The sequence below is a fragment of the Bos taurus genome, chromosome 9 (genome assembly GCF_002263795.3).
Source record: "Bos taurus isolate L1 Dominette 01449 registration number 42190680 breed Hereford chromosome 9, ARS-UCD2.0, whole genome shotgun sequence".
Lineage (NCBI taxonomy): Eukaryota > Metazoa > Chordata > Mammalia > Artiodactyla > Bovidae > Bos > Bos taurus.
The window spans coordinates 61,025,364-61,040,413 of NC_037336.1; the positions used below are offsets into that span (position 1 = coordinate 61,025,364).

The 15,050-nt window shown below is 42.4% G+C and overlaps 1 protein-coding gene across 1 annotated transcript; it reads right to left on the bottom strand.

Annotated features, from left to right (window-relative positions):
- Nucleotides 1–5,148: 5,148 nt before the first annotated feature.
- On the bottom strand, nucleotides 5,149–9,179 carry PNRC1 (proline rich nuclear receptor coactivator 1). Its single transcript, NM_001034308.2, is given in 2 exon segments — nucleotides 5,149–6,223; nucleotides 8,490–9,179. Coding segments are annotated over 2 exon segments (990 nt in total). The 5' UTR covers nucleotides 9,036–9,179; the 3' UTR covers nucleotides 5,149–5,779.
- Between the last annotated feature and the right edge of the window lie 5,871 nt (nucleotides 9,180–15,050).

Here is a 15,050-nt window from a genome sequence, read left to right on the forward strand (position 1 = left end):
GTGATTTTGTAATGTTTTCATTCAGCAGCGTCCTTCAAAATGTTAAATAGAGGAAGATGATGAGACTGTCAGCCTTTCATACCCACGTGTAAGTACATTTGCTTGACTCCGCTCAACCTGAAGCAAGTATCAGCTGCATAGAGGGCGTGGGAGTCCGGGGTGTCCACCCTCCAATAAAGAAAAACGTATTCAGCAATAAAATTGGACGGTCATTAGAACGGATAAGATTTACAAAAAATTATAGTATTATAAAAGATCAGTTTTACCCAGTTTGAAATTCAGAAAAGGGAAAGAAACTTTGTTCCTCCTTTCCAGCAACCAGCTCCCTGCTGTCTGTTTTTAATCGAGAATTTAGTATTAGAACCATTACTAACAGACTTTTACAGGTCAGTAGTAACCATCATTTAATACTGTTTCAGAGGAAATACTTTAAACCATTTACTATCATAGATGAAGTCTAGAGTCTATAGGAGGCAGAAAGGATGAGGTCAGGAGTACTGGTAAAGGTGCTAACCTAAGGAGGGGAAAAGAAAATACAGGAAGACAATACTTGTTTCATATTCATGTTGTAATTAGGGTTTTTGTGCAGTTACCACGGCTGTGCCTCTTGGCCTGACCTGACCTTACTTGCTGTATATTTCCACCTGGATATCCTACACACATCTCAAAGTTCAACATGCAAATCAAAATTACCTTCCTTTACAATTCAGCCCCTTCCAGAGTTCCTTAATTGCTGGCTTTATCTTCCTAATGGCTCAATTTTAAATTAAATCTTTTTCTTATGCTTCATTCAGTTTCTCAATTCTGAATTCTACGTCCAGAACATCTCCCAAATAAGTCCATGCTTCTGTATAACCTCCAATAATGTCCTTTAGGCTTTTTTTTAAAGTACTGAATCCTCAAGCGGCTTTGGTGTCTCAAGATCTCCGTTTCCAAACTATACTCCATCTTTTCACGTTTTGTTTTAGAATCTTACTACCTTGTTCATAAACCTCTGATGACTATCATGCTTATAAAGTTGAAACTCTTATTAAACATGGACTTTAAAGCCCTTCATGTTATTACCCCAATACACCATTCAAGACTGAATCTTCTGACTCTAGTCCACATCTTTTCATGTAACACTGCTAAAACTTTTACCTGTGACAGTTATTTAGCTTTTCTTTGCATGTCATACTATTTTAAGGCCCCATGCAATACTCCTTCCAGAGGGTCTGGTTACCAAGGAGATGATCCCTACTCTTTCACTAGAGTTAGTAACCACCTGTTGGAAAACATTGACTTGTTTTTACCTCCTAAAGACATTCGGTAGGGTGTAGGGTGAAGGGAAGGCAGCTTGTATTTTAGTTATGGTGGCCATTTCTTTCTCACCCACCTATGTTGTTAACTTTTCGTTTTGCCAGTTATCCTTGTACAGTTGACCCCTGAGCAATTCATAGGTTAGGTGCACCTTGCAGTTGAAAGAAGCATGCATATAAATTATAGTCTGACTCTGTTATCTGTGACTCCTCCATATCCAAGGTTCCACATCCTGGGATTCAGCCAACTGCAGATTATGTAGTAGTTAATATTTTAAAAATACATGTGTATAAAGTGGACCTGCTCAGTTTGAACCTGTGATGTCCAAGGGTTAGCTATCTCCTGAACATAACTTCACACTTAATCTCCCACATTCTGTAGACATGCTGCTCAAAATGACACAAAAGAACAGGTTATTTCAAACAAAGGAGAGTAGTGGTTGAAGTTTTTATCCAAGACAAGGACTCTATATTAGTTTGTTAGGAATTTTATTATATGAAGAAATGTGCATATGCACATAAATGAGCCATTTGATGGAATCATAGACAAGATTTGGGAGACTTCAGAACTCATGTAGGCCAATTAGTGGTAATATTTACAACATACTATTTTTAAAAGCTAAACTTGGTGACTTAACAATTGAGGGAATTTTTAACTATGGGCTTAACTCTTAAAATCAATTTCCCATCTGTAAGGAAGACCTCTGCATTTGTGTAAGCAGCAATGAAGACTCATACAAAAATGCCAGTATCAAGTAGAAGTTCTTTGCAGCTTCCTTTCTAGAACTGATTGCTTAATGGAGAAAGTGTCTGTTGCTGTCGTGTTCGACTCTTTGCAACCCCATGGACTGTAGCCCATCAGACTACAGCTCCATGGGATTTCCCAGGCAAGAATACTGGATAGGTTGCCATTATCTTCTCCAGGGGATCCTCCCAACTCAGGGATTGAACCCTGGTCTCTTGCACTGCAGGCAGATTCTTTACCATCTGAGCTACCACAGGAGCTCAGTGAAACGGTTAGTCGCTCAGTTGTATCCAGTTCCGACCCTGTGGACTCAACTCAAAATTAATCCACCGCCTCAATCACAAAACCAGCTTCCCCCACAAAACACTTGCCTTGCATTTTTTTGGTAATCTCAAACCAATGAATATTCATGTTTCTCCCCAGCACTGCTTCTGGAGGAACCAGGAATAAATAGGGTAGAGGTTGGTGGTTTTGAGCTATGACAGCCCTGTTCCTCCCCAGACATTGAACTGCTTTTGAGAACATGCTGGGAGCTGAGGCATCAGAGGGGTCTAGTTTATCCACTACATTCATAGTTCCTCATAATCCTCATTTCCCTGTCTTGGGTGGATATCCACTGTGCCCTCCTTACCAGGTCCATGCTGGGCCCTGGTGCTGAGGGGCAGAAGCACTGGGATGGGCCTGGGTTTTGTTCCTTCTCAACACCAAAATTGAGTCAGGGCTTTTAATGAAGGCAGGTGAAGACAGAACAAATACTAGGGGTTTTTAGCTAGTTTAAAAACCACGTACTAGGCAAAAGAAATACAAGTGGTTTTAAGTACAGCATAACTGGATCCCATTCATTTCCCACAATTGTACTAGTTTTATAATTTGTGAAGGAACGGGGTATAGAAACCTGAAAGCTGGTTAAGAGTAAAATGTAAACTACTTGATAATACATTCAGATCTTCAAATTTGTAAACTACACTAAAGTTTGTATTTTAACTTAAAAACCACCTTTAAGTTTGAAAAGAATGGCTCCCATCAATCTTTTAATATTGTAATTTGGTCTTTTATTGTTTTTCCCTTTCTCATTCTGCAGGGACACAAATTACTTAGCACCAAGATTAATGCAAATAAAAGCAGCTTTCTATGTTGTCACCACATCAGTGGTATGAGCTGAATAAACTCAGTATCAAATTGTACAAATTTACCTAAAGACATTTCAGTATGAGATTCTAAACTGCATATATGTTTTATAGGGGAAGTGCCACTGAATAGAACAATTTTTTTCCACTCACATACACATTTTACCCCTTTGCAATTTTAAACTAGGCCATTAGTTAAAATTAGTAGTTTACTTTATACCCCCACAAAACAAATTACAGGAACATTGGGAGGAAATGTTTCAAGCTCCAATAGGGGAAACATAGTACTAGGAGGTAGAGACTTGGCAAGTGATTAGGATAGGAGGGCAGGAACCCTCATGAATAGGATTCATGTCCTTATAAAAGGGAGCCCAGAAAGCACCCCCACCCCTGTGCCATGTGCGTACACAGCTAAAGGTCGCCTGCTACAAACTTTATGAGGGCTCTTGGGCATGCTTAACGTGCTCACTCCAGTCCTGTCCCGATTCTTTGCAACCCTATGGACTGTAGCTCACCAGGCTCCTCTATCCATGTGATTATCCAGGGAAGAATACTGGAGTGGGTTGCCATGCCCTCCTCTAGGGGATCTTCCTGACCCTGGGATTGGAATCTCCATCTCCTGCATTGGCAGGCACACTCTTTACCACTACCGTCCCCTGGGAAGCCCTAGACACCAAATCTGCTGACGCCTTGATCTTAAGACCTCCCAGCCTACAGAACTGAGAAATTTTGTTTATAAGCTACCCAATCTCTAGAATTTTGTTATAGTAGTCTGAAGGGGCTAAGACTGCTAAATAACTTTTACTGCAAAACCAAAACTATTCGACTTAAACTTGTTAACACCTTCTCACTAAATATATCTGTAGTCTGTTTCAACCACTTTTCAAACTATAAAATTTATTTATAATTTCCTTATATCACCCCTTAAAAAATTTAGCCATCTTCTTTACCAGTGTATTAACACTCCTCTTGGCTAAAAGAAAAAAAGTCTTCACAAGTTGAAAGTGCACCTGTATCTTAGTTTCTCTAAATGCTTTTTAAAAATCTAGCTATATATACCTGTATGTAAATTAAGTGTAACTTTCTCTAAATTCATAAGAACAAGGCATCAGTGCCAAAGAAAAATGGCTGGACGGGTTTACAAGTTGTACATTCTTAAGAGATTTTGTGGTGGCAGTAAGAAGTCATCATGCCACTGCTTATTGAGTCAATAGGATTCTAAAGTTAGGTCCTCCCTTGTGTGAACCAAAGGATCCAAGAAATTGAGAACATGCCTCATTTTCTCCCCTTAGGATGGTAGCACCTTTCTCATCTATACTGTTTTATAAAATCATATATAACCTTTTAACAACTTTACATTTTCACACGTCTAAATACTGACCAGTTACTCATTACCACTTTTTCTTTTGTACTGTATGAGATAACCTTGGCTTTGTATAATGAAAAGGGAAAATCATGTTCTAGAATTTCTTATTGGAATAGACCTTATACACTATTGAGTAGAAGTTTGAATTTTAAAGTAAAAAACACATATGCTACAATAACTTCAAGCAAGCTTCAGATTCCAAAATCTCCATCTATTATTTTAACGTTATATTTGCTTTGATTCAAGTATCCCATTTAGTATCAATATACTGATTTTGAAAACCAGTATACTGAAAATTTGAAAACCAAACAAGTGCCATTTTCCTTCATTGTAAATGTGGTAAGTCAAATGGTACTTTACAAAAACAGTTGGGAAATAAAAACATTCTAAGCTATAAACTAAATCAGCTACACTTTTGCCCACAACCATTTCCATTCATAAGATGGGGAATTCCTCCCCTTAGAGGTAGTAGTGTTTTAGACTCTGCAAATTTCAAGAGGACATACAATTAGTATAAACATTTAGCCAGTGAAATGGAAAGTTAAAATCCATCTCCTAGTTACACATTCAAACATGAAAAACAATCACACACAAAGAGTCAAGACTTAAAAGGGGGGGGCCAAATTATTATTATTGTTTTAAAATTTGATTACAACCGATTTTGTTGGCATTAAAAATTTAAATTTGAATGGATATAAACCAAAAAACCAGAAATTAAGTTTGGTAAAAATGGGGATAGAAGTTTTCCAGTAATTACAGATTAGAAGGCAGAAATCAATTTAGAGAAACATAGACAAACCCTATGTTTACAATGATTGTGCCACAGATTTAACTTCAGTAGTGCATTAGTAAACTGTTCACATTGAGATCTTCACCTTGAGATTCAACAGCTGTTTCTTGAAAAAAAAACCTCAGTACCTTGTGCAAATAAATCGGTCTTATATGTGCCTTAGCACACTTAAAATTTCTCCACTGTATATATACAAAACACCTACCATTTGGGCAGGGCAAAATACATACTTTCATAACAAAACTATAATGTACCTCTCAAATATGAACAATATACACATAATACATGGTATACAGTATTTACAAAATATAAAATATAATACAAGCTGTTTGTAATTTTTTAAACTCATCTTCTGCCCTTGTATGTTACAAGGCAATTTTCCGTTTCTGTACCACTTCTTTTCAAGGAGTCCAGGGATTTTGGAAAAACTATGTTTTACATACATACTGAGATCTAAGTCTGAACTTTTAGGAGAGTTTTTAAGTGTACTGCCATCAACTCCCTATTTTGGTTGGAATTCTCGATGGTGGTTCCCATCCAGTGACTAGGAGGCTTTGGAAGAACACTAGGAGATGGTGGATCACTAAACTTTGCCCCAGCATAATTCTCCTTTTGGCTCACTTCAGTTAGAAATGATGATTTCTTCAAATGCTTATTTTTAATATTCTCAGTATTTTTAAAAGGCTTTTTTTCCTGCTTCTGAATTATATCAGATGAAACAGAATCCTGCCAAAAGTTATTTTCATTTCGTTTTGCAGAGGTGATCTTGGTTAGTGGTAAGTTATATTTGTTTTTCTGTCTGTTTATCTTTGGTTGTTCACACAAGGGTATACCATGAACAAGCTGGCCGTGGGGAATGGCAATTTTCTCCGATTTTCCCATCTTTGATTTTAAAACCTACAAAGACAAGGAACATAATAAAAGTGAATACAGTCTCATGATAAAAAAAGCAGTCATGAACCTCACCATATATCTAATATTTATTTTTTTTAAAAGTTCTGGACTTTCATTCACTGCCTTGATTAAATGTGCTTGCTGCACTTAAGCACTGATGTCCAAATATGCACACATCTAATTTTACCAGGAAAATAGTTAAATCACTGTTATCAGTGCAGTGTATGACCTGATTCTAAAACGTAAGGTAAAAGGCCCAAGGTAACCAAGTTCATCTTTCCGGGAAGAAGATAATGAGCTCTCTTCCAAACAAGTATGCCAACCTCTTCCTAACAAAAGTCAGTGTTTTTACAGTAGGAGTTTTCCAAGAGAAATTTTCAAATGCTTTGGCAGATTAGAAAGAAAAACTATGTTAACAGATACACTATCTACACCTCCTAAGACCGGTACTTTATAAAATATTTAAGAATAAAAATGTGAGGAGTGAGGAAATGTTTTGACAGTGGTTACTAAGTATATACATTAAAAATGATCTCCCAGCTTCTGAAAATAAAATTTCAGAAATTTAAATACTAAAAAAACTCTATCATCCTTTCCACTTTTATACATAATGGTAAAGGCGATTTCTGCCTGCCCCCTACTTTCTGTTTTAACAATTGCTTCAAGAACTTTATTGCCTTAATTCTAATCACTTTACTAACTCAAGTGATCCTTACTGGAAGGGATGAGAGGATGGAAAGGACAAGATAATCTATTAGATCACTGTCCTTTCAACCCTTGTAATGCCGTAGTGAAGGACACAAATAGAAAGCCAGAGCACAGGGTAACATAACCAAGTCAAACGTGGTAACTGCAACAGAGAGCGCCCAGGTTTGAATATAGTTCTAGAAAAGGTAATCTTACTAAGAAACAAGTATAAAAACTCGTTTTTACATTATCACTAATGCTTCAGAAGAGCCATGGAAATGTAAGACGCTCAGTCGTGTCCCACTCTTTGTGACCCCACGGCCTGTAGCCGGACAGGCTCCTCTGTCCATGAGATTTCCCAGGCAAGAATACTGGAGTGAGTTGCCAGTCCCTTCTCCAGGGGGATCTTCCCGACCCAAGGACTGAACCCGAGTCTCTTGCACTACAGGCAGATTCTTTACCGTCTGAGCCACCAGGGAAGCCCATGAAATTGAAACAAGAACCTATACAAAATTTTGAGGACTCATGGCGGACAAATTTAATTTTTGCAAGGGCACAGCTAGATAAGCTGCAAGTCTCTTAAACATTCTTTCAACAAATGGCAGTAGCTTATTTTCATTATTATGAAAATCTTTGAAATTAAAGGGAAAATGTCTTATTGCGATGTAAACGTTACCTTAGCGACTTAATACCATCTAAGTTTTAATCAGTTTTATCCTAGTCCTTTAACAGCAACTGGGCATCATAACGTCAACTGATAACTTTTCTTTCGAAAATTTCATCCTTCTGGGCACAACACCACGTTCCATTAAGGAAGCCTGGCACAGGATACATAGTGGGGATGGTTAAACCGTAAATTCCGTTCACCTGATAAACAAAATTATCGCTTCAAAGAGACAACCCAACTCTACCGTCGCTCCTGCCAACTTCCAAAGTTTAAAAGTACAGCTAAGTAGGTCGGCCCGGCAAGGAGCTGCGCCCCAGTTGGACCGGCGCCCCACACCAGGCACCTCACAACTCAACAAAAGGCCAACGTAAGCGAGCGGCTGGCAGCCCACTGAGAACCCCACATAGGGAGGCGAGAGGCCGTAAGCGCGTCCCGACCGGTTTTGGCGCTACCAGCGGTAGGGAAGCCGCCGGCTGGCCCGCAACCCGGCCCTCCATCGCCGGCCGCTCGCCTCCTTCATGGGCGCCCGAGCGCTCTGCACGTAGCGCGCGCTGACGTCAGCTTCCCGCGGGCTGCTTCCCTCCCCCGCCCCCCGCGCGCCCGGAACGCCGAAACCCCCTGGAACGCCGCCAGCCTTCTAAATCCGGGCTGTTGCTGGGGCGCAGCGGCTTCTCTCATTGGCCGGCTCCCCGGAGCCAATCAGCGGTGCCAGCGCAGGCCTTCCCCCCTCCCCCCAGCAAGAAGGGAGCCGGCGTCACGGAAACTTCCCTCCCGAGTAAACAGCCGCCCCTCGCCCCGGCCCCCGCCCCCCTCCCCGACCCCTCGACGCAGGGCCCCAAACCTCGGGGCCCGGCTGTGGCCGTATAGAGGCTGGAACGCCAACGGTTCCCCCTCCATCCCCCTCGCGGCCCTTACCTCTCTTCTGAACGAGGGTTGGCCGGGCGCCGCAGGCGGCAGCGGGCCAAGTAAAGGGCTCGCTTCCTCAGTTCGGGTGGCGGTCGTAGGAGCTGGGACCCAGGCGGCGGCCTGGGCCTGGTCCGGGACTTGCTGCGCTCCGCCAAGGCCCGTCGCGGGACTCCGCCCGCCCTCCAGGCTCGGCCGGTGCTGCTGGTACTGGTGGAAGCGGCTGGGGAGCTGCCCCGACGGGCTGGTCCGCACCTTCTTCTTTCGTCGCTTCTTTGGTGCCGCCCGAGGGGTGCCCCCCGCCGCGGCGAGGCTGCAGTTGGGAAGAGGTGCCGGGGCGCGAGGCTGGGGGGTCAGACAGGGACCGTCTCCCCCTAAGAAGTGAGGGAGGAAGAGAGTGGGAGGTAGCGCCCGGGGGTCCGGGATCCGGGGTAAAGGCGGCGGAGCAGTGGTAACCATCGGGAGGGCGCCGAAGTAACCGCGGGTGGAAAAGCCCATGGACGCAAGGCGGCCGCCTAGAACAAGCGGCTCCCGCTGTGGGACAGAAACGACGGTCATAGCGCTAAGCGGAAAAGTGGCTCTGCAGGAGTAGAAGGAGCTAGTGAGGCCACAGATCACAGGGCGGCGGCGGTGGCGGCTGCTGCTGCTAAGAGAGCCGGAGTGAATCGCGGACCATGGCTCGGGCGGTGGCGGCGCAGCAACAAATATCTTCAGCCTCCGCTCTGAGTGTTGTTATCCGAAGCTCCGCCCTGTGCCCGCCCACCTTCCTGAGAAAGCCCAATAAGAATGCGACAGAGCAGGTCACGCCCATCAGGCTCCGCCTCCACCGCCTGGAAGAGACACACACAAACAACCCGCTGCTGCAGCCAGGCACAAAGAGCGCGCACTGCGCAGGCGCTGCCAACGGGTTCTTTCGGGAAGAGTCGGTCCCGCGAACAATGAAGTTCCGTTTCAGCCCCACCTGCCCCACCCCCCCATCCTGACTCCTCCTTACTTATCCTTGCACTTTGCCCTGAAGGCATTGATCAGATAGCCAGATCTAGGCTGATTTGGGCGTTGGGGTTAGGGGCGGGAGCCAGGGGAAAGAATCGGAAAGCTTCAAGACCACTGACGCCTACTCCCCAGCCACTGACCTTGGGGAAGTATTTATTTCAAGCCCAACATAATAGCATTATTATTGTGTGTGTTTTTTTTTTTTTAATTATTTTAAGATTTCAGAGTACGTTGTAAGAGTTTCATTCTTCACAGTCGGAAAACCAGCCCACATTTATATTACATTTGATGAAGTGTGGCTCACGTTTTTTCATTAACCTGAGTGAGAAACGCTGCTCATTAGCCATGGTAATCGGAATAAAAATTAAGAGAGTGACTCCATGAAACTGACTTCTTAATATATAAAAAGTTCTCCATAATCCGTAATTGCGCATTGGAAATGTTACCGCTTTCCATACGGTGGGACTTTGGATCGCTAAACAGTGCTTGGTACTGAGAAGGAAGCAGAGGAGGAGAGCTGTGTCTCAAAGGGAGAAAGTGAAACATTTCTGCAACACACTGCATTTTACTTGCTCTGTGTTGATAGAAATTCGTCATCTCCCCGTACTGCGCTCACACACACAAAGAATTGTGGCTATTTATCTAGTACTTTTGTACCATGACCTGTTTTTTACATAAATTATCTCGTTTGAACCTCGAAAGAACTCTAAGGAATAGGTACTATATTTTATCGCTAGTTTACAGGAGAGAACATAGGCTTGAAAGTGAAAGTGAAGTCGCTCAGCGTCCGACTCTTTGCGACCCTAGGGACTGTAGCCCACCAGTCTTCTCCATCCAGGCAAGAATACTAGAAAGCGTTTCCCTTTTTTTCGCCAAGGGATCTTCCCGACCCAGGGATCGAACACAGGTCTCTTGCCTTGCAGGCAGACTCTTTACCCTCTGAGCCATCAGGGAATCCTAAAAACAGGCTTAGAGAGACAAAAAGTACTTGTCAAATGCCATACAATAAGCAAGTTAACAGAATTTGAACTCCAGGTCAGGCAAGACTAAAATTTTAACACCATCGTACTGCTTGCAACACTAGATTATAGGTTATTAGAATACCGCAATAATCTTTTAACTTCTTTGTATCTTACCACCCTTTAACCAGTATTCTTCAGCTTTGTGTGCTTGAGAAGTATTTTGTGATTGATAGCAGAGTTGAACAGAGGCAATAGCCAGAATGATGCTTCCCAAAAACTTTATATAAACTTTGTGAATGCTACATTTCATCATTTTTCATTGCTGGATTTCACGGGGTTTTTTTTGCTGGATTTTACTCATTTTTGTGCTTCCAACACTTACTACGTAGTAAGTGTTCATGATCATGGGATGAATAGGAATCATATACTTCCAGTCCTGTAAAAGATCTTGTTGTTTAGTCACTAAATTGTGTCCAACTCTTTTAGCGACCTCATGGACTGTAGCCTATCAGGCTTCTCTGTCCATGGGATTTTCTAGGCAAGAATACTGGAGTGGGTTGCCACTTCCTTCTCCAAGGGATCTTTTCCATCCACGGGTGGAACCCATGTCTCTTGCATTGGCAGGCGGATTCTTTACCACTGAGCCATCTGGGAATCCCTGTAAAAGATTTTGTTGTCAAAGATCTTAGAGAGCCTTTAATTGAAGTTCTCAGGTCTCTAAACTGAAGTTGGGTTTAAGATCCAAGTAAAAAATATAGCCTAGCAAGAGCTGGTGGAAAAGAGCCGGCAAAGATTGTAGAATGAGCTAATTGTTCTTTTGTTTTTGTAAGAGTTTCTACTTTTTCAAAGCACTTTTTCATCTATTATCATTTATTTCTTCACTCCTTTAAAGAAGATATTCTACTTGTAATGTAGATGTAAGTGATACATAAAGTCTCTAAAGATGAAGTGAGTGCTGAAGAGTTGATGCTTTTGAACTGTGGTTTTGGAGATCAAGGAGATCAAACCAGTCAATACTAAAGGAGATCAGTCCTGAATATTCATTGCAAGGACTGATGCTGAAGCTGAAGCTCCAGTAGTTTGGCCACCTGATGCAAAGATGCTGACTCATTGAAAGAGACCCTGATGCTGGGAAAGATTGAAGGCAGGAGGAAAAGGAGATGACGACAGAGGATGAGATAGTTGGAGGGCATCAAGGACTCGATGGACACGAGTGTGAGCAAGCTCCAGGAGTTGTTGATGAACAGGGAAGCCTGGCATGCTGCAGTTCATGGGGCTGAAAAGAGTCGAACAAGACTGAGCAACTGAACTGAAAGATAAAGTAACTTGCCTCAGGGCCACATGTCCTGAGGTGTGTTGTTGTTCTGTCTTGTCTGACTCTTTTCGACACAATGGACTGCAGCACCCAAGCCTTCCTGTGCACTCTAGAATATTGGCACATTTTTTAGACTTTTAGACTCGCACATTAATTCAGTTCAGTTCAATTCAGTCGCTCAGTCGTGTCCGACTCCTTGCGACCCCATGAATCACAGCACGCCAGGCCTCCCTGTCCATCACCAACTCCCGGAGTTCACTCAGACTCACGTCCCTCAAGTCAGTGGTGCCATCCAGCCATCTCATCCTACGTCGTCCCCTTCTCCTCCTGCCCCCAATCCCTCCCAGCATCAGAGTCTTTTCCAATGAGTCAACTCTTCGCATGAGGTGGCCAAAGTACTGGAGTTTCAGCTTTAGCATCATTCCTTCCAAAGAAATCCCAGGGCTGATCTCCTTCAGAATGGACTGGTTGGATCTCCTTGCAGTCCAAGGGACTCTCAAGAGTCTTCTCCAATACCACAGTTCAAAAGCATAAACCCTTCGGCGCTCAGCCCTCTTCACAGTCCAACTCTCGCATCCATACATGACCACTGGAAAAACCATAGCCTTGACTAGATGGACCTTTGTTGGCAAAGTAGTGTCTCTGCTTTTGAATATGCTATCTAGGTTGGTCATAACTTTCCTTCCAAGGAGTAAGCGTCTTTTAATTTCATGGCTGCAGTCACCATGTGCAGTGATTTTGGAGCCCCAAAAAATAAAGTCTGACACTGTTTCCACTGTTTCCCCATCTATTTCCCATGAAGTGATGTCATGATCTTTGTTTTCTGAATGTTGAGCTTTAAGCCAACTTTTTCACTCTCCACTTTCACTTTCATCAAGAGGCTTTTTAGTTCCTCTTCACTTTCTGCCATAAGGGGGGTGTCATCTGCATATCTGAGGTTATTGATATTTCTCCTGGCAATCTTGATTCCAGCTTGTGCTTCTTCCAGCCCAGTGTTTCTCATAATGTACTCTGCATATAAGTTAAATAAGCGGGGTGACAATATATAGCCTTGACGTACTCCTTTTCCTATTTGGAACCAGTCTGTTGTTCCATGTCCAGTTCTAACTGTTGCTTCCTGATCTGCATATAGGTTTCTCAAGAGGCAGGTCAGGTGGTCTGGTATTCCCATCTCTTAAAAGAATTTTCCACAGTTTTTTGTGATCCACACAGTCAAAGGCTTTGGCATAGTCAATAAAGCAGAAATAGATGTTTTTCTGGAACTCTCTTGCTTTTTCGATGATCCAGCAGATGTTGGCAATTTGATCTCTGGTTCCTGTGCCTTTTCTAAAACCAGCTTGAACATCTGGAAGTTCACGGTTCACGTATTGCTAAAGCCTGGCTTGGAGAATTTTGAGCATTACTTTACTAGCATGTGAGATGAGTGCAATTGTGTGGTAGTTTGAGCATTCTTTGGCATTGCCTTTCTTTGGGATTGGAATGAAAACTGACCTTTTCCAGTCCTGTGGCCACTGCTGAGTTTTCCAAATTTGCTGGCATATTGAGTGCAACACTTTCACAGCATCATCTTCCAGGATTTGAAAGAGCTCAACTGGAATTCCATCACCTCCACTAGCTTTGTTCATAGTGATGCTTTCTAAGGCCCACTTGACTTCATATTCCAGGATGTCTGGCTCTAGGTGAATGATCACACCATCGTGATTATCTTGGTTGTGAAGATCTTTTTTGTACAGTTCTTCTATGTATTCCTGCCACCTCTTCTTAATATCTTCTGCTTCTGTTAGGTCCATACCATTTCGGTCCTTTATCAAGCCCATCTTTGCATGAAATGTTCCCTTGGTATCTCTAATTTTCTTGAAGAGATCTCTAGTCTTTCCCGTTCTGTTGTTTTCCTATATTTCTTTGCATTGATCTCTGAGGAAGGCGTTCTTATCTCTCCTTGCTATTCTTTGGAACTCTGCATTCAGATGCTTATATTTTTCCTTTTCTCCTTTGCTTTTCGCTTCTCTTCTTTTCACAGCTATTTGTAAGGCCTCCTCAGACAGCCATTTTGCTTGTTTGCATTTCTTTTCCTTGGGGATGGTCTTGATCCCTGTCTCCTGTACAATGTCACGAACCTCCGTCCATAGTTCATCAGGCACTCTATCAGATCTAGTCCGTTAAATCTATTTCTCACTTCCACTGTATAATCATAAGGGATTTGATTTAGGTCATACCTGAATGGTCTAGTGGTTTTTCCTACTTTCTACATTAATTAGACTTACTGATGTATTTTTCTGTTAGTAAACAGTGTTCTTGAGTATTACAGAACAGTTTTAAACATCAAAACAATTTGAAGAGAAAGGTAGAGGATCACAGAAAAGCAGCAGTTAGGACAAGCATTTTGTAGTTTTTCAAGGTTTGAGAAAATTACCTCTTAAAAAAAAAGAACACTGAATTCATTGTTGTGTTTCTTCATTGCAAGAATTCACTCAGATTACCTAAAGTAATGAATTATCTGTTGTAATGATATGAACACAGTCATAAGAGAGATAAGAAAGTGTGAAGTCACTCAGTCGTGGTCCAACTCTGAGGCCCCATGGACTGTAGCCCACCAGGCTCCTCCATCCATGGAATTTTCCAGGCAAGAGTACTGGAGTGAGTTGCCATTTCCTTCTCCAGGGGATCTTCCTGACTGACCACATATCAGGCCTCATAGGATCCTAGGAAACCTTTATACCCAGAACTCATGGGAAGAAGAGGAATTACGGTATAGTGCCTAAAAGATCTGGAATGAAGAAACTCAAAATTTCTTCAGCATCCAGTGCAACCCTAGATAACTGGGTTTATTTTGTGACTCCTAAACAGAAGATGTTTGCTTGGTCTAATGTTCTGTCATCTTCATGATTTAACTACTCTGTGCTTTTGCATATTTCTTCCTCTACTATCACTGCCAGTTAACACACCATTTATCTGAAGTTCAAATTCCAGAGGGAAGCTGATTGGTCCAGTTCGGATTGGTTCTTACTGGACGATTGGATGATTCATCACCATCATCCTGGTTCAACAGAACTTTCTTACTAGATCAGATCTCCTCTGGGCCACTGCTGCCAAGAATGATGAGCCAGGATGGCGAGGCACTTTCTAAGGAACCATTTAGGACCAGTTTAGGAACTATGGGCATGACAAGCATTGATAGGCTCGGCCAACCCAGTATATTGCATAACCTATTTTCCAGGCACTACACATCCCTCTGTTTGGATGTATAATTTCCAGAAATTCAAGGGAAGTGAGAGAACTTATGGAAACTCTGGAAATCTCTGA